The 24,010-nt window shown below is 37.7% G+C and overlaps 2 protein-coding genes across 6 annotated transcripts in view; one reads left to right on the forward strand and one right to left on the reverse strand.

The window, feature by feature from the left end:
- EIF2AK2 (eukaryotic translation initiation factor 2 alpha kinase 2) lies at positions 1–23,859 on the forward strand. 3 transcript variants are annotated; one of them, XM_079332433.1, is made up of 17 exons: positions 1–346; positions 1,047–1,276; positions 2,223–2,349; positions 5,775–5,889; positions 7,004–7,173; positions 8,688–8,790; positions 10,461–10,504; positions 11,279–11,366; positions 11,831–11,865; positions 12,031–12,165; positions 12,604–12,723; positions 13,795–13,902; positions 15,533–15,725; positions 18,347–18,472; positions 19,042–19,137; positions 20,440–20,502; positions 20,596–23,859. In XM_079332433.1, exons 3-17 carry the CDS (start codon positions 2,246–2,248, stop codon positions 20,704–20,706), a joined length of 1,611 nt encoding a protein of 536 aa, XP_079188559.1. In that variant the 5' UTR covers positions 1–346; positions 1,047–1,276; positions 2,223–2,245; the 3' UTR covers positions 20,707–23,859. The 3 variants fall into 3 exon arrangements, with proteins under 3 accessions (XP_079188559.1, XP_079188560.1, XP_079188561.1); XM_079332434.1 differs by having other exon boundaries at positions 1,047–1,134; XM_079332435.1 differs by lacking the exons at positions 1–346; positions 1,047–1,276 and adding an exon at positions 1,481–1,695.
- The window catches only part of GPATCH11 (G-patch domain containing 11), an 8,310-nt gene continuing 4,704 nt past the window's right edge, over positions 20,405–24,010 (reverse strand). For 2 of the 3 annotated variants that reach the window (XM_079332531.1, XM_079332532.1), the window contains one exon: positions 23,100–23,536. In XM_079332531.1, the coding sequence (XP_079188657.1) occupies positions 23,481–23,536 (56 nt within the window). In that variant the 3' untranslated portion in view covers positions 23,100–23,480. Of the gene's footprint in view, positions 20,857–23,099; positions 23,537–24,010 lie in introns of those variants that run through there. The other variant, XM_079332533.1, reaches the window with a different exon arrangement.

Raw genomic sequence — 24,010 nt, forward strand, 5'->3', positions numbered from 1 at the left:
CATTTTCAGTTTCCTCACTAACTGACTGCATGACAAATGTTTGCTTTAGAGTATGACTAATTGTAAAATGTGCTTTTGTGTACACTTGGAAAATTCTCTGCAAGATTGTTGAACTTCAGTCAGCTGTTTGATGTGCTATTATTTATTTGGACCCCAGAGTCGGCAAATAAGCTCTCTCATGACAGCTTTATCTATCGACAAGTTTCTTTACTTTCTCCTTGTTCTTTCTTCAGGCTCACTAGAGGCTGGAAATCCCTGGCAGAAGCTGAGAACCAGGAAAAGAACAGTTATTGGAAACCTGAGTAGGAAACAAGCTGAAACATAAAAGATACTGCACAATCTTGAAGTGTAAGAAAGAGTGCTTGTTTGGTATCTTTAAACAAAGAATTGCTCTGTGAATCTTTTAAAAGTAAGAACATGATAAATGCTTCCAAAGAAAACTTGTTGTTCATACATAAATAACAATTTGTGAATTATTGGTCTCATATCATTGTTTGTCTTTTTTTTTTTTTTTTTTGCTACAAGATGATTGTGTTTAGGAGTTCAGCATTTGGAACTCTCTGATGGTTTCTTCCTGCATCCCTTCTTGTGTATCAATGGGTTCCTTTTGGTTGTCTTAGCACTATGAGAGAGCAGTGAGCTTCTTGGGTGCCCAAGCTGTTTCCTCATACTGAGGAAGACCTAAGGCTTACTGCTATTTTCCTTTTACTCAGCTGTCTGGTTTTTGATGGAGAGAGACCTTGCAGGGGGTGGGAATCAAATCTGGGTGATGAGGAGCAGGTGACCTGTATGCACAGTGGAAGTCATCTGCTCCATCCTTTACATCTAGCCCCTGAAAACTGATCTTGGAGATTTTTCTTTTGCACTTCCACAGAATATATTATTAATTTGGTGGCTGATTTTTGTTTTCTCCTGTAACCCAGTAAGAGATTTATTATGAAGTGCATTCATGTTCAGTAATACTCATGATATATTTGAAGCTCAATGTGTTGGGAAATACTTCTCACCCAGGTGTCTTGGCCTGCAATCCGCAGATTAAAATGCAGATTTGGCTCCTGGTTGGAGCTGAGACGAGGCCATGAATGCCCAGCCTTTAGGATAGCAAAGGACATGAAGATAGGTGACCGCAGCCAGGTGAATGGACAACGGGGAATAACAGCGGAGCCGGTGATTGCCGACCTTTAGGATAAGGTGACGCCAGTGCGATGGACGAACACGGAGCGGGAAGGCAAGAGGAGAAGGAAGAGCGGGACCGACGCCCCGAGGACACAATGAGGTTATAAAACCCCGGGGGTTCTTGGGCTTGAGGGGCTTGGATGTGTTTGGGCGCGCACTGCTCTCCGCTGGCCATGTGGCTGAGCTCTAGTGTGCGGTTACTGTAACAGAAAAAGTCAGCGAGTCAGGGTCAAGGCCGGAGGTCAGGTGTTGGCGAAGCCGCTCGCTTTCCTTGTATCCCTGGTTCCCCGCAAGCTCAGGAGCGCCGGCGGCGGAGGCGCCGCTCCGTGCCGGGCAGAGCGCGGCTTCCCGCGGCCTCGGGCCCGCCCCGCCCCGCTCCCTGCGGGGCTCTCCCGCCCGCTCTTCCTTTCGGTTTTCGTTCTGGCGCGGGGCGGGCGGTGCTGCGGAAAACGAAACCGGGCGGAGTCTCTGCGGCGCGGAAGGGTCCGCGGCTCCGGGAGCGTCGGCGGCGGCTCGGAGGTACGGGAGGGAAGGGGCGCGGGAGGAAGGGCAAGGGTCCGTGCGACATGGGGTGCCCGCAGCCCGGCTGCAGCGGCCTGGCCCGCCGCGCTCCGTGGCGGTAGCTTAGGGTCATCTCTGCTCCGTGTGGCTGCGCCTGGCGCCATCGCTGCTCCGAGGGACAGCTTCAAGTGCCCTCGGGTTTCTTCTGAAGGAAGAAACGTTATTGATCTAATTCTAATTCTGGAGAAACGTTACTGATCAGTTTCCTCCCACCGAATTCAGTGAACGATTCAATCTTCTGCTGTCAAGAAATCCGCTAAGAAATCTCTAATCACTGAATTCACCACTCTGCTTTCTAAAACTGTTATTCCAAGCAATGACTTCCAAAACTTTTGCCGACCAACCCGCAATTTATTTCCTATGAATTTTGTTATTGGCACCAATTTTCTATTTTATATCAAAGCAGTGACCTATGTACCAGGATTAGAGGCTGCCGTTAGTCTATGTCTGGAGCAACAGACACATCTTTAAATGTTACTTTGCAGCATCTCTTGAAGATTGTGTCAAAATGGATTGTGAGTATGTAGCGAAGATCAACCATTACTGTCAAATACATAAAGCTACAGTGGATTATGACACCATCAATATGACGGGCCCATCTCATGATCCTGAGTAAGTTTACTCTGCATGTCAATAACTAGCAGGGCTCTTCCTCCAGTGAACAAACTGCATAAAGCTTGAAGTCACAAATGTTAATTTGCTGAGAGCACATATGTAGTGGGAAAGCTGGTTGAAATAATGAATTGAATGGTAGTTGCATGGGGAAGACATCATGTGATACAGTTTGTGGAGAACTTTTTCCAAGGGTGATGGCTCTTTTTCAGAAAGTACCAGCAATGCACCTAGAGTTACTTGCTAGTAACTCTATTATATATTATGCATCTCCTCTCAGAGGAAGAATTTCAGTTTACAATTGAGATGCCACAAAGCAAAGCATTTACAAAACATATGACCCTTATTGCAGTAAAAACCATAGCTGTGATCACACAGCAACATCTTCATTCTTCAAAAGTGATGGCATGGGACTGACAAAACTTACATACATGCCAAATTATTTATCCCATTTATTGTGGTTTTTTGTTGTTTTTCCTGTGTGCTCCTCTACATTCACAACTGAAATTTAGCCCACTGTGTGACAGTGGTACCCTAGGAAAATCTGGGTAACTTGGGCTGTTCTAAGGATACAGTGTAAAGTGTCTGGCTGTAGTGATGTGTGCTGTAAACCTCCTTCAGTCCCCTTGTGCTGCTCTTTCCCTGTGTTCTGCCTGCTAACTGGAAGCATTGACCACTGTTAGTTATGTACTGGCTCCCTGACTCTTTTGTGCTGTGTCCCTTCTCATAAATCACCTTGCAGTTTTCTTAGGAATGATGCAGAGATTCCATCCTACGATGGTTCTGTTGCTGTGGCTGCTTCCAGTACTGTGTCTGACAGGGTCAGTGCTGAACACAGTGCAAGAAGGTTAAAGGAGCCCAGGATGGCTCAGTCCTGAGCTTTCTTGGTCTAGAGAGACAGAGAGTGGACAATTAGATCAGTCTTGCCTAAACCTGTCAAGTGTGGGACAGTTACTTATTAACCTGGGGTTCACAATGAATAAATATGACTCTGCATTTATGACCTGTGGGGAGCCCAGAGTATTCCTCTGGCTTCCCTGGGAGGTTTAAGACCCCCCCTGGTAGGGTCCCTAAAGACCCTCGAATGAGACCAAGTATCTTAGGGGCTGGATTTAGCTCCTTGGAACAATTTACCAACATTAAGAGGAAAAATGCAAGCTGCAAAAAAAATAGAGTATAAATTAGACTGCTAGAATGTAGAATTAGCAGATTTCTAGAAAGTTTATATTAAGGGGCTCGTGGCCAAGATGGAGGATTTGGGGCAGGGTATACCTCTTCCTCCTTCTCTTCCATGTCATCCATGCTGGGTGACATGCTGACACTTTCAGATTGAATGGGGCAAAGCTGGACAGTTTAACAAAGTTGTATTGTATTGGAAAATAATTGTAAATACCTAGTATGTAATTTAGACTGTAAAAGATAAGTCCTGCCTCTGCCAGGCAGATCCTGCCTGACTTCTGAGAACAGCCTCCTGCAGCCTCTCATCGGCAGGCATCAGAAAGAATTGGGTTCCACACCACCTTTATGTCCTCCTGAGGTGATCTCAAGCATAAAGAGACATCTCTGGCTGTGACAATGACCAACTCATGTAACGTTCCTGCAGGTGATCCTCAACTTGGTCATGGAGATTCCCTGCAGATTTCCTCAGGATAATGACATAAAATGGTGTATTTTGGATGCAGTGTCATAGCTGAATGTGTGTAGTATTCAGCACTTAGGTATGGGTTGACTGACAAACTCCTTCCCAACGAACAATCTTTCTTGCATGTTTTGGGTTTTTTTTCTTTGTTGTTTCCTATGTGTAGAGTATATGGGACACTATGGGTGTGCTTTTCCTACTGTTTGCCAGCTTTCTTGCCAGATTTCTTGTTAAGCCTTGCTTACACAATAAGAGCAAGCACTGTTGTGCATCTTCATTGTTTCCCACCCAAACATTTCATTAAAGGGAAGTGGAGAATGAGGTTGAAATAATGAAAAAAGTGAGTACCTCAAGTCTTGACACTATTGGAGACCAGTTTTTGCACAGAGGAGCTCATGGTGCTGTACCTTGACTGTGTGAATCCACCTTGTTGGCTGTGAGCATTTACATGCTCTGCTGCAGTCTGAAGCACAGAGGTGCCCTGAGGCTCTAACGGTCACTCTAACTTGGTGCAAGTGTGTGCTGTTGCCAAAGGTGGAAATCCAGTTGTTTTCTCCTCTGTTCCCTTTTGTGCAAAGGCAGTGTCAGAAACATTAGGGGATTTGCAGCTGCAGGACAGGTCAGATCTGTAAGGACTGATTTGTCTGAAATCCTACCATTTGTTATTAGAGCACAGCAGTAGGTTGACAGGAGGCAGTGAAATCCCCAGCCAACTACTCACTTCCCCCCAGTGGGACAGGGAGAGAACTAGAAAGGTGAAAGGGATGAAACTTGTGGATTGAGATAAAGACAATTTGATAGACAAAGCATAGCTGGATGTGTTACCAAAGCAAAATAAGGAAGTTGCCTTATTTCTTCCCATCAGCAGGTAGATGTTCCCAAGAAAGAGGGGCTTCATTATGCCCAGTGTTTACTTGGGAAGGTTATATATATATATATATATATATATATATATATATGATATATATTCTTCACCTCCCAGTTTTTATTGCTGAGTGTGATGCCATATGGAATATCCCTCTGGCCACTTGCCTTGGTTGTGTCTTTCCCCAGCTTCTCACATATCCCTCCTTTGCTTGCTGGAAGGCCACAGTGGGAAAAAAAACCAAAACAAAAAAAACCCCAAACTTCAGTGCTGTGCAAACACTACTCAGCAGTAGGTAAAACTTCAACCTTGTGGAATGGAGGGACAGGATCAGCAGAAAGGCAGGACTGGGGTTTGTGTTTGTTTATTAGTAATTTTTGGTTTTTTGTTTTGGTGGGGCTTTTTTTTGTGACTTCCTTTAAATTCATGTCTCACAAGCACCAGATGTGGTTTTTGTTCTTACTAAGCAGTGTACATCACAGGGTATTGAAGGTGAGTGTAATGGTACATCTGGTTTCATGAAATCAAGATTAGCTATTCTTTCCTGTGTAGTGTTGCACTGCTGAGATGTGTCCTGGTGTTAGGGTTTCACAACCTTGCTTGTAACAATGCTGACCTCATCCATTCTTATAATTCTAAATATAAAATTATTTTGATTTTAAAAAGCAGTTAAGCAGTTAAAAATACTGTTGGAACTAATAAAGTATGTGCATTTGTGACTAGAGAAAAATTTTAAAAATATTTATACTAAAGCATGATAATTATGTTTGATATAATAAAAACACATTAATGCTTCAATACTTCCCAGTTATCCTATAGTGCTTTGTAGATGATAAACCCAAAGTTTAATTTGATAAGCTTATTAAAGTATATATGTGGGAAAAATGTAGCAATGTTTTAGACAAGTTTCCTTCATTGCAGGTTCACAGTTGTGGTCAAAATAAATGGTAAGGAATTTGGTACAGGCACTGGTAAAAGTAAAAAAGAAGCAAAAGCGGTAGCAGCAAAAGAAACATGGAAAATGATTGAGAAACAGGTGAGTAAATAGTAGGATTAAGCTTTGGGGGTTACTAAGCAGTGTTTATCACCCATAATGTAGTAAATGTTGAAGATTAATATCTAAAAGTAGACTTTCAATAAAATGTTGTTTAATTTGAAACAGTTTCTAATTATTTAAATTGTCTTTGTTCTGTCTTATTCAGCACTTTTGTACTTTTTATCACTGAATTGTTTTCCTTATTGTGTTCCTATAGGGTTGATATATAGTATTGTTTTTTCCTCCTCTGCTGTTACAGGACGATAAGGAAATGTATTTACCTTTATTAAGCTCCCTTGGTGTATCCAGAGTGGACAGTGGTCCTTTTATATCTTGACAACTGTTCAATGAGTCAATGTCTTCAAAATATTTGCAGGGCATTACTGATTGTCTGTTGTCACTTTGCTAATGAAATTGCTTACTTTTACTTGTTCTAATCAATCTTTTTTCCTTTTCATTATATTCTTTACAGTATAGCAGGTCATACACTCTACCCTTCCTTGATTAAGTCTAGGTTTGATTTTTGCTCCTTAGTTTTCTGCCAAGTGTTTTGCCCTTCTTTAGTTGCCATTCTTTATTTTTCTTTTTGACTCTTTTCTTTTTAGCACCTTTTGAGTGAAATCTTTGCTTACCTTTTTGTATATGGCTTTTGTTTCATCACTGTCATTACTTTAACACAATTGCTGCATGTTTGCTGATACGTTACTGATATTGACTAATCATAAGACAGCTTAAGAGTCTTGGTTTCCCCTCTTGTACAAGCACAGGAGCATTTGCAGCCCTTGCCAAATGGGAGCATCAGCAGTATCCTGCTGCCATCCCTTCTTCACAGTTCATTCCCTATAGTTTCCTAAAAGAAGTGGGATAAGGCATAGTGAGAGGTTCTTAAAGGCAAAAGTGTAGTACTTGGAAAGACAGGTTTACACTTATTCAAAAAGCAATAATTATGCTTGGGATGCCTGTCCTTTGCCACAAAGGACTCATTTAATGGAAACGTGGGATTTCTTAAAAGTCTTTTGAAATGTGGACAAACATTGCAGCTATGTTAGTTCTTTTGCACTGTTTATCTTACTGTATTTTTAAGTTTAAGTTAGCTATTTTGTTTGTTTTATAGCAGGAGAGTCCCTCAAATACGGCAGCTGCAGAGTTAAGGACAACTCAAACAAATTCATCACCTCCACTAGACAAAGATTATGTCAGCCTATTAAATATCTATTCACAAAGGAATTGCCTAATGGTTGATTACCCTAACAGAAATCGTACTGGAGATGCCCATGCTCCCATGTAAGATATCATTTATCTTCCTGCTTGCTTCTAATACCTTGTTGTGTTTACTGATGCTGCCATTTGTTAGACTTGGTCATGTTAGCTGAATTTTTAAATGAATCACACCGTCTGCCTGAGAGCATTATCCAAAAGCTTCTTGAGCTCTGTCAGGCTTGGTGCTGTGACCACTTCCCTGGGGAGCCTGTTTCAGTGCCCAACCACCCTCTGGGAGAATAGTATTTTCCTGATGTCTGACCTAAACTTACCCTGACTCAGCTTTATGCTATTTCTTTGAGTCCTGTCACTGTCAGCACAGAGCAGAGATCAATGCCTGCTCCTCCCCTTCCCCTCACAAGGAAGTTGTATCTGCAGTGAGGGCTTCTCTCAGTCTCCTCTGGGCTGAACAGACCAAGTTCAGCTGCTCCTCACACAGCTTCCCATTAAAGGCCCTTCACCATCTTTGTTTCTGTGCTTTGGACACTCCCCAATTGCTTAATTGCTCCCCAGTTGTGATTTTTATATTATGGCACCCAAAACTGCTCCCAGCACTGCAGGTGAGGCTGCCCCAGCTCAGAGCAGAGCAGGACAATCCCCTCCCTTGCCTGGCTGTGATGCTGTGCCTGATGCCCCCAGGACAGGGTTGGCCCTTCTGGCTGCCAGGTCACTGCTGACTCATTTACAACTTGCCAGACCAGGATACACAGGTGCCTTTCTGCAGTGCTGCTCTCCAGTCACCTGTTCCAAAGTCTATACACAACAACCTGGATTGTCCCATCCCAGCTGCAGAATTTGACACTTATTGTTAAATTTCATGTGGTTGGTGATTGTTCATCTATTAATTTTAGCATGTTGGTCTCTCTCCAGAGCTTCCCTGCCCTTGAGGGAGTCAACAGCTCCTCCCGGTTTAGTCTTGTCAGCAAAATTGCTTGGTATCATTTGAGTCCTGTGTACAAGTAGTTAATCAAGATATTGAAGAGCACAGGACCAAGGATGGAGCCCTGTGGAATCCCACTAGTGACAGGTCCCCAGCCTCATGTCAGCCTGTTACCCTTCATGCCTGACCCATGAGCCAGGTTATCCAGCTGTATGCTGTGATGTTTTGTCCAGAAGGACACTGAGAGATGGTATCAAAAGCTTTGTCAGAGTCCAAAAGGATTACATCATCTTGCTTTCCACAATCAGTTAGATGGGGTACCCTGTTGTAGACAGAAATTCATGAAGCTCATGAAGCTCATGAAGCTTCATGAAGGTCTGCTGGCTGTGACCAGTGACTGTGCTGTCCTCCAGGTGTTTATCAATACCTCCCAGAATAATCTTCTCCATGATTGTACCAGGCTCTGAAAGTTAGTTTTCTTGAAGACACAACAAGTTAGTTGTCTGCCATTATTAATTGCATATTAAAAACAATGTCCTGAATATATGTATTTCTAATTTCCATTCTATAATGTCAGTTCATTGTAGTGTTTAAAAACCATTAAATTAAGACTCATCATAAAGGATATAAGACTCAATTCTCCTGTTGTATTTTACAGATACTCTGTTAGCTGTACAATTAATGGCCAGGTGTATGGGAGGGGCACTGGACGTACCCTAGTTGCTGCAAAACAAGCTGCTGCAAAAGAAGCACATGAGAAGGTAAATAAGGAAAGCTCTCTGACAGTATGTGCTATATTTAGCCTTATCACAAAAGTTTAAATCTTTGAACCAATTTCCTCATTGCATTTAAAAGCGTATTTCATGGATTCCATAAAAGAGGGAAACAATCCTTATTTTTTAGTATGTTGATTGGGCTACTGTTAGTAGAATTTATGTTATGTTTCTATATTCAGTTCTGGATTTAAAAAACCCAGACAAAACACTAACAGTTAATACCTCTCTGTGTTTCAGAATAGGTCTGATATGTTGTCATTCAAGGATGCACACATATTAAAAATTTCTAAATTCTGACTTGTATACCAGTTGTCTTCTGTGTGAAGCATTGTTGAACTGGCAGGTTATGAACATACTTCTTTTGGATCAAAAATCTACTGTGTAATGTAAGAGGCAAAAGCAGGAATCAGAATCAAGAGGACTTGCCTTCTGAAGTGTTCCAAGGCAGAGTCTACTAAAACAATAGCTGACACCACCCTCTGGAGAGCAGAGTTGTTGTCTTTGTGTTGGCAGCTGTTATTTCCACATGTGCAAAAAATGATCAGAATTCCAGTAGTGATCCAAATACACTTTTGAAATGCACAGAACATATGAACTAACTTAAATGGAGTGTAGTTTAAAGTAAAGGATGGCAGTACGTGGGAGGGAAGAAATCTTTTTTACTTCTAACTACTTTTAAAATTATTTGGTGGTTAGTGTGAATTTTCCATGTTTTTTTAATGTTATGTCAACCATGCAATTAATTCATTAATGCCCTATTATAGCTCTAGGAGCCTTTCTTAATATTTTACTATGTTGCAAACCCAGGGATCTTTTTATTTTCATCCAAGTCTGAAATTTACTACCTCAGGCAGAGCTTGTATACCAGTTTGTCTAAATTTGGGGTGGGTTGTTTTGGTTTGGTTTTAATTTATATTAATTCTCAGTGATATCTGTGGTGATGGGAGAAAGTAGTAAAAGTACAGCACTACTGTATTTATAAAAAAGGGGTTTGTTTGTTGGCTCTCATTGACATAAACCCTATGTTTTCGTTTTCATGATACTATGATGGAAAACCAGGAAACATAAAAAGAAAACAAGTTTGTTTTCTTATTGTCAGGTGATGGTCTATATCATTGTAGGTGTTGCTTTTAATATTACTTTTATGCTCTTATGGCATGGGTAGTGGGAGGAAGGGGAAGAACCTCTACTAAGTATTTGGGATAACTTTATTCAACCCCAATTTAATTATCAGTTTTGCAGTGTTTCCATGCTGAAGACATTGAATGTTAATTTCTGACTCAGATTTTCAGTTCTGCTGATTAGGTGTATCAAAGCCTGTGTATATCTTATTTTCCACACAGCAGTTGCACATGCAGCAAACAAAGAAGATATTTGCTTTTTGTGACTCTTACTCTTATCCTGGTTTTGACTAGAATGCAGACTCTACTTCTGTAAATGTCTGTATAGTACGCTCACTGTGACAGGGCCCTGTGTTTTTCCTTTCTCTGGGTGGAAATTGGGCAGATATCTTTCTTCTGCAGGGCTTTGAATGTTTAGTGCAGTTAACAACTTGCTCTTAGCACCCTGTAATCTTTCCTCTGTCCTCTTTGAGCGGCATCTTTTGCACTAGGAATTTGAGATTTTGTTAAACATTCTTGGCTTTTCTTTTTCAGTTGGAAACTGAAATATCTAATCGCAGTAGTACATCTAACTCAGAGTAAGTTGGGTTCACTGCTAATGTGATAACAATCGATTTAGTGGGTAATGTGCTCTAATTATATATAAAATATAGAATTCTATTTTTTATTGCAGTATAAAGCCATCTAATTTTAACTTCAAAGTTTGGAGCTTGTGCAATTTTATGTGTGTCTGTATGGGATAGCTTGTAATAAGTTTAGAGCTTTCTGATTTATTCATAGTTTGCCACAGGTAGTTCTTTCAGAAGTATTTTTACTGTGGTGTAAATTGATTACCCTATCTCATTCAATAGCATTCTTTCATGCCATTTTAACACTCATTTTCCTATTGTGAGACACTTGTGAACTCAGTATTTCAATTTCAGTACTCTCCAATGCTCCATATTCTGCTTTCTTCTCTCCCTTTCTGCTTTTTTTCCCCCGCTTTTTTCGTTCTACACAAACCTTCATTTTGACCAAAGGAAAAAATTTGCTTAGCAATAGAAACTGAACATAAAGTTTGATATGTGTTTTGAGAACCAGCAGTTTGACTGTAGTGCCACTACCACTTTTACATTCTTCTATCTTCTAGATATCATAGACTCATTTAATAAAAGAAATAAAGGAGAATGTTACAAAGTGTTGTTATTTTTGTAGCTTTCAAGCAGGATGTTTTGTAGTTGAAATCAGTCATGATTATTAATGCCTTTTCAGGTTTTGCTTTAAAAACTGTGGGTTTTTTGGTGGTACTTTTCTTGTGACAATATTATTTATTTTGTTACTTTCACCTAAAAATAGCCATTATTTTTCAATAGAAACAGTGTTTGCTTTTATGACTCAGCTGCAAAGTTCGAAGAAATTGTGAAAGACATGGCAATTTGTGAAAAGCCTTCACCTATTCAGGTATAGTATGGAGATGGTCTTCCTCATAATTACATTTTAGACCCTGAATAGGGCATGCTTATTGTAAGAATGTAACATCAGTTTCTTCTTTTATCCACTAATCAATGGAAAATAAGTGCATTTTTCCTAAGAACATTCAGTACTGTTAACCACGAGTCATTTCTTTCTGTATTATGGATCAAATATATGTAGTGTTTAACAAATGGCAGTACTCTCAAGAAAAGGGTCAAACTAAGCTCATTTTTTGCAATGATGATGTTATGTGTGTTTTTGCAGTGATAATGTTATGCATGGTATATGTCAAAAACACTGAGCTAAGATTCATTCTTATGACACTGTTTACATAAGGTATGATCATGTTGATAGGCATTTCCTAGATACATTATCAGACATATTTGAAGCCAACTACAGTGAAAATATTCAGGATACCTCAGTTAGGTTTGTTTTTTCTGTTTTCCATGTAGAGAAATGCACGAAGTTCTATCCCGAAGCCCATAAGGTATGTGCTTATTTCTAGATTGCTGTCTCCTGTAAACTATATTCCAAACAATTTTATTTTTTCTATTGTTATTAAATAAATGCTGCTGTTGGGAGGCACATTTATTTTCTCATCATGTGTTAGAAAAATGACTCATTATAAATTTTGCTTTTACCCTTGTTAAAGAAGATTGGCAGCTAACTTTGCTAATGTAAGAAATGAGGAAAAGGAAAAGAATATGACAGGTTCAAATGGAAGTTTGCCAGACATGGACACAAATACTGGAGAAGAGAATGGGAGTCCATACACTGTCAATGACACGTAAGAAGGATTTTTCAAAAAATTAATATTTGTAAGGCAATAACAGTATGTCTATAAATACAAATTTGTTTCCTTATTTATGGTGGAAGGAGGGAAAATACTGCTGTAAAAAAATTTCAAGAAAAATTGGTATTAGATTTTTTTTTCCTGGAAATTTCAAATCTAGCATAGAAATTGGCAAGCTGTGGTATTTAATAAAAGCTCAAAACCAAACATTCATGTGAAGATGTTAGGGTAATTACCTGACAAACCTGAAAGGGTCAGTTTCCCTTGTTTTAATCTCCAAGACTGTGATTTAGACCTGTAGATTTGTCAAATTATCACTGTAGAATGATATTGCAGTAGATGCATTATATCTGTCAAGATTATTTTTTAAAGCATTAATTGAAAATTAAGTGAATTAAGTGTGGTTTTCCTTTTTTTTTTTTTTTTTTTAAGATTTCTCAATCTTTTTGAAAAAATAGAGCCTATTGATAAAGGTGGTTATGGGACTGTTTTCAAGGCAACATTGAAGTCTGATAAGAAAACCTATGCAATCAAACGAGTTAAATTCACACAGTACGTACTGTATATTTTCTTCTGCCTTTTAGAACAACCTTAAGATTTAATACTTTGTTTTCTCTCTTCAGCAATACTAGAAGAATTTAGGTGATTTTCATTATTCATTGCTGTTTCTAGTAAGTGGTTTTCCTTATTTCCAAGTGAAGCTGAAAGTGGTCATGAGCCTTTGTTAATTTTTCTGTTAAGTTATCTTTTCTCTGAACACAGTAGTGCTCTGATTGCTAATATTGCAAAATGTGTTTGAAGAAAACCTGATGATGATTAAAACAGTGAAAGCAACTCTGTCATTTTTGACAGGCTACATGGAAAACTTCCATATCAGTAATGCAAAATAACTGTAGTTATGGAAAATAGAAAAAAATTTCAACTAATAAATTATTTTGGTTTGTAATTAGAAAAAGCTTTGTATGTGACCCATCTAGTCATTATTATCACATTGTGTTAACGCGTCTTTTATAAATCTAAACAGAGAATTATGATCTTAAATTTTTTAGAGTAATTTTCTGTAACCATTACCTAGTGGAGTGTTTTATCAACAGTTGAAAAAAAATATTTTTTTTAGATTATCTATTGAAAATGTTTTAAATTGTTGGAGATACTTTTCCCTTAAATTGTGTATTGTTTACATTTCCCTTTGTATTCTTGCATTCTTTGCACGTACATGTTATTTTCATTGCTATTGCTAACCTGAGATCTATACTGAAAACCTTCTACTAATTATTCAAGTAATGACTGCTGCTCTGCAGCAAAAAAGCAGCTATATGCTTTTTTGAGTGGGGATATAATTCCTCAAGTCGTTAATTTAATTCAAAATACTTTTTGCACTTTGAATATCTGAGCAGATGAAAGAAAACCCACCAAATTTGTAACTTCAGTTTTGAACTTTCAACTTACAACTTCCAACTTACATGAAGGAGAATACTATGCTTTGTTTCTAAATTAATGTAAAACTATCTGTTTCTTGCTACTTGCTAGCATATCTTTTATTGACCTTTGTGTTAAGCTGTAATAGGGAAATGCCTGTTTTTTTGTTGTTTTTTTTTTTAATTCTTTCCCCCCTCCTGATAGAAAAGTAGACCGTGAAGTAAATGGACTTGCAATACTTACACATGAGAACATAGTGCGGTATCATTGCAGCTGGAAAGGGAATGACTATATAAAGAACCGAGACACAAGGTAACTACAAAATAACAGTTTGCATTCACAACCTTTTGCCATAGTGAACTTTATGCTGTTGATAACTAGCTTGCAATTATTATACAAATATAAATGCACACATGTGCAATAGTACTGCTAGGAGAAAAAATCACAGTACATTCCAGTAGCAGGTTGTATGTCATTAAGTATATTTATGTCTTCTTTTCAGTGATTAATAAAATAATATAATTTTATATTTCTCTTGTCTCTCAATAAATAGAACTTAATGAATTTGTAGAGGAGAGTAAGTAAGACTGAAGAACTCAAAATTTGGGGCAAGAATTAACAACAAAAACTAAAAAATTGTCTGACAGTTGGTTACCAAATTCCTTTTTATCTACCAAATTGCTAATCAGAAGCTTCCTTTTTATAATTACTGGTCAGCCAGTAGCTATCATAGACTTAATTGTTTCCCTAAGTTAGTATTTTAACCATGACGCCTGAAACAGTTTTGTTTAGAGAAGAAATACAGAATTAAATGCTCTTTAATTTAGAGGTAGCCTTTTGACACTGAGACTTCTGGTAAAACAATGCTGAGAGTTTTACTTGTAAAGGAGACTATTATTTTTTCTGAGCTTCTGTGGTAACCTTTTTTCACTAGCTGTGAATTCATACTCTTCAGATAGGCTGCCATACTTATTTAGAGCCAGAAAATATTAATGGGTTCAAAATTATGGGTGGCAAGATACCCCTCCATAGCTGTGTTCATTAAATGAGGAGTAAAATGGGGGAAAAAAATCTGTCAAAACTAAACCATTAATATGTTGGAGCCTCAATATCATGTATGTGTTTTACATCAAACAGCTATTTAGTAAAAAACAACAAAAAAAAGTCATCAATTTGAGGTTCCAGACTGGAATTAATGCCATGACCTCAAGGCTACAGAGAGTCCTGAGCCATTTAATGCTTGCTCTTTGAGTGCCTTGAGCAGCTTTATTCATCACACAGTGTACATAGTAAAAAAGAGTGCATGCTTTGTATCTTCCTTCCTCTCACCATCTCCAGCCTCAGCCTATTTTATGGGCTTCTCTGGAATGTGTGATGCTGCCATGTGGGTGAATATATTTCATTTAGATTCCTAGCTCTCAGAAGGGTTTCTGTGACTAGCAGACCAATGTAAAAAAGGGTCACTGCACTATGTTCTTGACAGAACAGAGTTGAAAGAACATGACCATTCTGGGCAGGATAGGAAGCCTCATGACTCTTGAGCAGAATAGAGAACAGGTGTCAGGTACTTGCAGTAGTTCCTACAAGGCCAGGTGGGAACCAGGACAGTGGTATTTCTTCCTGGATAGGACATGCCTCCAGGTATGAAGGAAGTGGAACTTGGGCTCTCAGAAAACTTCTGGTGTCAAACTAGAAAGCAAGCAAAACTTCAGAAATATTCCAGGAGTATGTAGCAATTGAGCAGGGATTCTTTGGATCCTTTGGGTTGCAGTTCTATTTATTTTATACAAATTGTTCTAGGATCTTCCTTAAAATTAAGGGAGTTGCAGACTTTGTTTTGGGCAACTACAAAAATAATTATTAGCAAAAAGGGCTTTTGAAGATAGCTTGGGAGGAATTGTATTTTGCCAATTTTAATATGGTATGTAATTTTCTTTTGAAGCCAGAATTCAGACAAAGAAACCCTCTGTCTTTTCATCCAAATGGAATTCTGTGAACAAGGGACATTGGAAACGTGGATTGCAAAAAATAGTGAAAACCGACAGTATCGTTCAATGGCACAAAACAAATTTTTACAAATAGTAAAAGGAGTGGAATATATTCATTCTAAAGGCTTAATTCATCGAGACCTCAAGGTATGTAGGGTAGGAAAATAAAGAAAAAAGCAAAAAGAAAAGGTTAAAGATAGTATACTTAGTGGAATTTCAGAAAATGTTGAATTGTTATAGTCTTTGCTTACTCTATGTACCCTAGCAGTGTGCTCCTTTGGATATTACTAGTGTTTGATTTTCTTTCAGCAGCTGACAAAGCTCATCCTAAAATCAGAAGGTAAACTTGGAGTATCTCAGAATGCAGTAGTTGAAAGAATCAGTACTCATCAGCTAACAGGCATTTTCAGTGTTTTAGTGGGTCATAAGACTTTCTATTGAAAAAAAAAGTTGAGTCTAGAGAGCTTGCTCTTGCCATATTGTAAAGAGAGAGTTTGTCTATCCTAATATGTGCTGTGTTTGATAACATGCTCTAGTTACTTTTATGTATGCATACAAATGTTTGAATGCTACAGTTTTTGATAGAATTTCACTCTCTAGATGTGCAGTCATAAGAGCATCTTTTTTCAATATAAAGATAAGGGACAAAGCCTTCATGGCTTCAGGACAGAAGCCATAATGTTGCTTACAGTTTTAAATCACTCACTTTGTGAAAAAAAAAAATTAGTGTGGTGGCATTCCTAGGGTTAAGCTAACTTCCCTACCTGACCACTCAGCAGCCACTCTGGCAGTCAGATTCCCACCACCAGAGACCTTGACAGCTGGGACTGAAGTCTCTTCACAGCAGGCAGCTCCAGTGAACCCACAAGTGCCTCACTTGACCCCCTATACACCCTGGCTGTATTTGATGCATGGGGTTCAAACCCTTGACCCTGAGATCAGGGGTCTCATGCTCTTCTAGCTGAGGTAGCAATAAGGCTGTGGTCCATCAGGAGTGGTATTCTCCAATTTGATGTTCCTACTGAACCCACAAACTGCTTGCTCACTTCTCCCTCCCCTGTGGCAGGCTGAAGAGGAGAACTGGAGACACAAAAGGCAAAGAGCACAGTTGAGATAAGGACAATTTATTGGAAACAGCAATGAGATAAGAAAACAAACATAAACAAAAACAGTAACAGCATTGAAAACAGAAGTCTAAAACCAGAGAGTGATTCACATGCAAGAAGTTCACCATGGAGCCCTACCTGATAATGCTACGCTCCCATGACCCAGAAGGGAGTCCTTCCCTCATTCCCAGAAAATGACATGAAGTAATTCTGTACATGAAGTACAGAATAACCTCCGTGTTCTAGCCATGTATTTCCCATAAATTACGGTACAAATTAACCCTCTCCTGACCAGAACCAAGTTGGTACTGCTAACTCTTCTACCTGTATTTGAATTGAGGAACTTGCCTCTTCAGTCTGCTGTCAGCTTAGGTCCTTGGCCATCTGACATCTCCATAGCCCAGAATCAAAGTTGCAGAATAAGGTCAAGCTGAGATTAAAGCTATAATATTTAAATATTATGCAATACTTATATTTAATATACAGTACTATATTAAATATGTGTGGACATGGTCAGACTTGAACAAACAACTGCACTGAGCATTCTTTACATGAAGATCTCTTCCTGTTGACTATTAATTATCTCCTGGCCTTATGGTCCAATGGAGCTTCTTTGAGTAAAAGCTAGCATGAAGCTATTTGGTTTTGTTTTAAAGACATTTAGAAGTATAGTTTCCTTGTCTTCTTTGGGAAACTTCTTTGAAGCATATATATAATTCTGTTTTTAGTAGTTTGACTTTGTGTTCTAGTTTTGGCTAGGATACAGTTAATTTCTTTTCAGTAGGTGGTACAGTGCTGTGTTTTGGATTCAGTATTATAATAATGCTGACAACACACTGATGTTTTGGTTGCTACTAGGCAGTGTTTATTTTAAGTCAAAGGCTAGTTTTTTACATGGAAGAGGGGCTGACCTGGGCTCAGGGAGGGAATCCAGCATCAGTCAGTGGGTGGTGAGCAATTATTGTGCATCACTTGTTTTGCTTTTTTTTTTTTTTTTATTTTTAATCCTATCATTATTATTTACCATTATTAATGATTTTACTTTTGTTTAAATTATTAAACTGCTTTTAACACAGCTTGCAAGTTTACTTTTGATTCTCCCTCTCATTCCACTGCATGGTGCTTAACTGCCAACTGGCCTTAAGCCATGACACTGTCAAATTTAGAAAGGGGAAGTTTAATGGAAATGTAAAAGTGATATTTGGAGCTACCTATAGTAAGTCTTAACTCTGCATTTGATTTAGAACACATGATCCTCTGTGCCTAGGAGAAACTCTGACTTGAGTGGAATTCCGTGTGAGACTAAATGCTTTGTCCAAGTGTATCAAATCCTGACTAGGACTGAAGAGTGAAAAACACTTTGGGATACAGAATGTTATATGCACAATGTATTTGAAGAGCAATTAAAGTGTGACACAGTTATGACTGAGCTAGTGGAAAAAAGGTCCAGTTACTGCAGAATGTGCTATTTGAAATTTAGTTTGTGTTTTTAAAAATTGACTTAACTTATTTCTCTTTCCACAGCATCAGTTTTGTAATGCTACTTTTTGAACAATTATTAAATTTTATGGGCAACACTTCAGTGGCTGATTATGCTTGATGATAAATCTTGGTCATTTGGTGATTTTTTTTTTTTCTTTTTATTTCTATACATGAAAATAGCCTCAGAATATATTCATATCACATGATGATAAAATAAAAATAGGTGACTTTGGTCTTGTGACTTCTGTGACGTATGAGACTCTGACTGAGTACAAAGGAACAAAATCGTACATGGCACCAGAACAGGTAATTATCCTGCTGTATTAGTGTCTCTGTAATTAGATGTGTGCTATAAACTCAGTATTGCATGTTCTCAATCCTAATCTCTGTATTACAGCAAGTTGCCTAAAATTCCCTGGTATGACTGTATGCAAAGATAATTGTATTTAGGAGAAAGCTTTACCACAAGTGTGGTAAAGTTTTTTGCTCTGTGAACATACAGTCTGAGACTGCATGCTGTAAGGAATGCTTTTGTAGAATAGGCTGCCAGACATATTTAAGTTTGAATTTAGGGCCTCTGTTAATTGTGTAATTTGAATTTTTTTGTTTGTTTCATTATTTGTCACAGGACAATATTGGCATGTTTTTCTGTACAGGTCTGCAGAAGTCTTAATTTCAGGGTATTCAATGTGACATAATTAGTCACTATTTACCAGGTCTGAGGCTGAAAGGGTTTTAATAACTAGAAGGATATTGAGTAGAGCCAGTCTTGTAGCCTTGGGGCGGAAGTTTTTGGTGATTTCAAATTTTGGTTTAAGAAGTGCTGTTCTCCACTTGGATTTGATGCCTGTATTGTTCTGTTCTAATATTTCTAGTTTGGTACCAAATATGGAAAGGAGGTAGATATTTATGCACTGGGATTGATTTGGTGGGAAATGCTTTCAGCGTACACTGCTCATGAAAAATCTATGGTAAGTAATCTTTGAATTTATAAATTCCCACTGTTTTGCTATTGTTTTGCCTTGCTGCTGCTATCACATATTGATAGCATTTTAGAAAGAATCTCTTTATTTACAGTACTATCTCTATTTACGTTTTTTTCCTTAATTCATCTCTGTAAAGCCTGTAAGTCCTCACACCTCAGTTGAAATGTCATAACTGAAGGAAATATAACTGTTTATTTCACTTCTGTCATACTACCTACACACTAAAGCCCAAGCATGCTTTAAAAATGATAATGTCAAGCAAAAAAAAAGGATGTCAGGTTTTTTATAAATATTTTTCTTAGATCAGGAACTTAAAGGAAATATTTTCATAATTTTAGAAAATTGAAACTATGAATGGGCAACTTTTGTCTCTGCTGTGCTTTTTTCTACACTGCACAGTGGTGCAAGAAGAGTTTCCACCAAATCAAAACCCTTGCAGTTTTCCAAGATGAAAACAAAAGTAACTTGGAATACATTGCTTTATGTTAAACAGATATTATCTCAAAAAGAATGCCACTTAAGCTTTTTTTAAAAAGGTATCTTGTATGTGTTTTGAGCTTTTTATGTAAAAACCTGCATATTGGTAGGACAGTGATGTAGCTGCTGGGTATTTTGCCTAAAGTAATTGTGTTTGGACTCAGACTTTGAACACTGTTAGCCAGATCCTTTCACCAGTATGAGAAAATCATACCAGTGTGTCTTTTCAACTTGGCTCTCCCCAGCCACCTTGCAGTACTTCCTCAGATCTTCTGTTCCTGTTCATAGCTGACAGTTAACCAAAAGCTATTTCTAAAGCATGCAATGATAAATCCTGGTTTGGAGTCCATGTAGCTTTTTATACAGTAACCCAGAAATAAGTGTGTGGTACTGACTATGATAAAAAAGAGGAATCATGTCTGCTTGGCTTGCAAACAGAAATTCAGTTGTCTAACTTTTTTCTTTTCTTTTAATGTCATTGGACAATATAAATAAATTACCTTAAAGAAAGAATGATAAAGGTTCTGAAATAGAGAGGACTATTGAAACAAACATGTCATTGTTGTGTGTGAAGCTTTTAAGCTTAGAAATGGAGAATAGTTGATGAAAAGGCCATAAAACCAAACCAAAGCACAACTAAACAAAACCTCCCCAACTTTCAAACTATTTACAGTTACTGTTTGAAACCTTACATTTTCTGTACATTTATGTTTTCCTAACCACTTCAGTAAAAAACATATATCATAAGGTGGAGAGACAAAGCATAACAAATGAAAGCATACCAAAACTATTATTTTTTGTTCATTTCAGGTATGGCCTTCTATTAGAGCAGGTGAGCTTCCAGAGAGCTTCACCAACAGATTTCCAACAGAGGTATGGGATTTTAATCTACTTTTTGATTACTGAATTAACTTAAAAAACAAAACAAACAAACAAAAAACTACTAACATTTAATATTTTTTGCAGGCATCCACAATCAAAAAGATGCTTTCAACATCAGGAAGAATCACTATATCTCAATTACTTGACATTGTTAAGTCTGATAAAGAGAAGGCACTTAAAAATTATTCTTGTTAGATGTCCTTTCACACTGTGTTTAAATCCAGAATTTGATGAATTTATTGCAAATGATGAAGTGACAACTGATGTCTGAAGCACCAGCAAGACTTCTTTTCCTCAGCCACATCACCATTCATGTCTGCCAGCTTCAACCAGGACAGGGCACTTCTGCAAGAAGTCATGTGCAGTTTTTACCTGGAAACATGGATTGTGATGAGGTGGACTGTTTTGTACAATAAGTAGTAGAATCTAGTCCTTTTCCCCTCAAAGATTATGTTTATGTGCTGAAGTGCTAACTGGGCTGTGGCAAATCCCTGCATGTGCTGCATCCATTATCCCTTATGGTTATCTATTGCTTTCTGTGGAAGAAGTGCTGTGTCTGGTGGTATGTCACTCAAACCTTCCTGATTAGTTCAGTGATATTTTCAATAACTACTGGAAACCCCCCACCCCCCTATTAATACCAAGACTAGTTTTGGCAGAAAAGATACTAAGAATAGGTAAATGTTATTCCTCACTGAATTTCAGTACTTTAAGGCACGTTTTCTTATCTCTTCACAGCTGGTGCTGACCTAGCACCTTTCAATGCTCTAGAATTTAAACTTGTAAAATAAGGATTTCTTAAAAATGTAAATTTTAAACATTCAGCTTCTAGGAAATCTAATTTGGAACAAATCTCAGTTTTTGAAAACTTTAGGTTTTGATGGTTGTCCTTTTTGGAAAGGAACATTCAAGGTGCTATTAATATAGGAAAATTCTCTAATTGCCTCAGTAATAGTAATTTGAAATCCTAGGCTGAGAGAGCACTTTAAACATTCCCATGCTTTTAGGTTTTAGTCCCTTATTGTAATACTGAGGCATGCCTAACCCTTAATAACTATACTGAGTACCTCTGGTGTGCCCACTGCCAGCCCCGCAGAGGGGAACAGCAGGTTCTCTGCTACTCTTCATTTATATCCTTCAGAGTTCAGCCTTGCCTGAACTCAAAGTACTGTGTGTAGTGTGGGAAGCAGGGTGACAAGACAGGCACATTGGATCTTCAGGTGCTTGTCTTTGAGCTCTATCTTGTCAAACTGATGTGAGGCCAACAAAACTCCATAAGAGAAAATGAGCAGAGATTTCTAAGCAAAAAAAAAGGTAATATATGAAATACTGTAAAATGGGTGACTGCTCTAAAAGAAGTAATACAAATGAATGTATTTATATTCTTAGGGAAATTACTGATGTTCTGGTGCAAGTGTTTGTTGCCAAATAAGAATGTGATTATACATACTTTTGTAAGGCCTTACACTATTTTTTTTTTTTTTCTTTATCATGAATCACATATAGAATCATGAAATGGTTTGGGTTGGAAGGGACCTTAAAGATCAACTCCCCTGCCCTTGGCAGGGACACTTTCCAGTAGATGACAATACTTAAGGACTTGTTCAACCCGACTTTCAATGCTGCCCACAGTGAGGTATCCATAGCTTCTCTGGGAAACTTGCTCCAGTGCTTCATTACCTTCACATTCAAGAACTTCTTCCTAGTTTCTAATATCTACCTTTCACTTCAAAGCCATTCTCCCTTGTCCTGTCACTACATGCCCTTGGAAAAAGGCCCCCTCCAGCTCTCTTGTCCCCCTTTATGTACTGAAAGGTTGCTCTAAGGTCTCCCCAGAGCCTTCTCTTCTCCAAGCTGAACAACTCCAACTCCAGCAACTCCACTTGCCAGTTTGCTCAGATTTTCTTGAATCTGATCTCTTGACATCCCTGACCAGATTGAATTCCATCAGGACTTTATGCTTTCCTAACCTTATCCTTGACTGGAATTCATAAAGTATTTCCTACTCTAAACTAATTAGTATTTCTTTGCAGTGGTCGAGATCTGTGACAAATTATATATCCTTACAGAAAAAATACTACTATTTCTGCTTTCTTTTCTCCTTAATCTATTGGGATAAAATTAACATGTAGTTGGATTTGATGATCTTAAAGGTCTGTTTCAACCTAAACAATTCTATGAAACTATTCATAATATGAAAATTGGTATGTGTCAATCTTTTGGATGCATTTCCTTAAGAGTTTTTGGACAGACTGAAATGGTATCATTAGTAATAGTATCACTAGAAATAGTATCTTGCTGTTAAGTAATACTGAGTTTGTCTGTTTTTGATATATTTTCTCTGCATAGTATTTGTATACTTCATTAATTTTTTATAAATGGTTATACTGCTGTTAAAAATAGAAAAGGTCTAAATTATAAAATATATTATATATATATATTATAAAATATGCTTTTAAGTAAAAAAATGAAAACCCATCATTATGATCTAATTCTATTTAATTATGGAAAATATACACCTTTATATGTAACAAAAAATTGGTTCATATAAAAAAAATGACATTACTGTCATGTTTCACAAGCTTCCCCCCCCCCCAAGTTTAAGATAGTAAGCAAAACCAGTCTGGTATTCAGGCATCTCTCTAAAGCTGAACAAGCCCTGGTAAACACATTATGTAATAAAGTGATTAGCCAATATTTATGCCTTTACTCATACTTGAATTTTATTACCAGTTGGGCAGTGAATAAACAAAGATGTGGACTCAACCTACCTCTCAATTATGTTAGTTCAATTACAAATACCAAGTTTTAATTCCTCTTAAATTGTGCATCAAGCAAAATATGAATTTAACTTAAATTCTTCTTCTGCATACTTGGCTATGAATTCTTGAGTATGGCACAGCTTTGAGCCTTTTGAAAGATACTATGAATTATACATACTTATCAGGGCTCCTTTCTTTAGACTGGCTTTAGTCATGATCTGCAGCACTATCTCCAGGACAGTTTGAAGATAAATCTCCAGAGTCTATAGGATAAGAAAAAAAAAAGTGAGTAAATGCAGCTCAGGGAAGGAAAAAATGGTTGCTAGAAATATTTCCAGAATTCATGTAGAACAGATTAAACAGAATTCAAGGTTTTACAAGTTAGTAACTCTCAAATTTGTTTTAAAACAGTGAATACAAATACTACTTTTTTTGATGCTGTGAAACTGGATGTTGTTCCAATTGTTTCAGAAACAGCTGCCAGCTTCTGCAGCTTTTTATGGTATTGGTTTTAATAACTGAATTATGTTTTCTCAAAACTAATTAAATTATAATATAAATTCAAATAAATGTCAGTATGGTTGGCTGTGGTTTGTTGTGTGTAGGTTTTTTTGTTTGGTTGGATTTTGTTTTTATGCATATAAACCTAAAATTTGGCTAACAATCACAATAACAACATGGACAAAGCTTTGTGCAAAAAACAGCAGCCTGGAAGGTAAATTTGCTATGTGGATTTG

The sequence above is a fragment of the Erithacus rubecula genome (assembly GCF_903797595.1).
Source record: "Erithacus rubecula genome assembly, chromosome: 2".
Classification (NCBI taxonomy): domain Eukaryota; kingdom Metazoa; phylum Chordata; class Aves; order Passeriformes; family Muscicapidae; genus Erithacus; species Erithacus rubecula.

Excerpts from the sequence above, each read along its gene's own strand:
- EIF2AK2 (XM_079332433.1), top strand. The coding sequence starts at position 2,246 with ATGGATTGTGAGTATGTAGCGAAGATCAACCATTACTGTCAAATACAT. Across the intron at positions 10,505-11,278 it reads AGTAGTACATCTAACTCAGA|AAACAGTGTTTGCTTTTATG; the intron begins GTAAGTTGGGTT and ends ATTTTTCAATAG. Across the intron at positions 12,166-12,603 it reads CCATACACTGTCAATGACAC|ATTTCTCAATCTTTTTGAAA; the intron begins GTAAGAAGGATT and ends TTTTTTTTTAAG.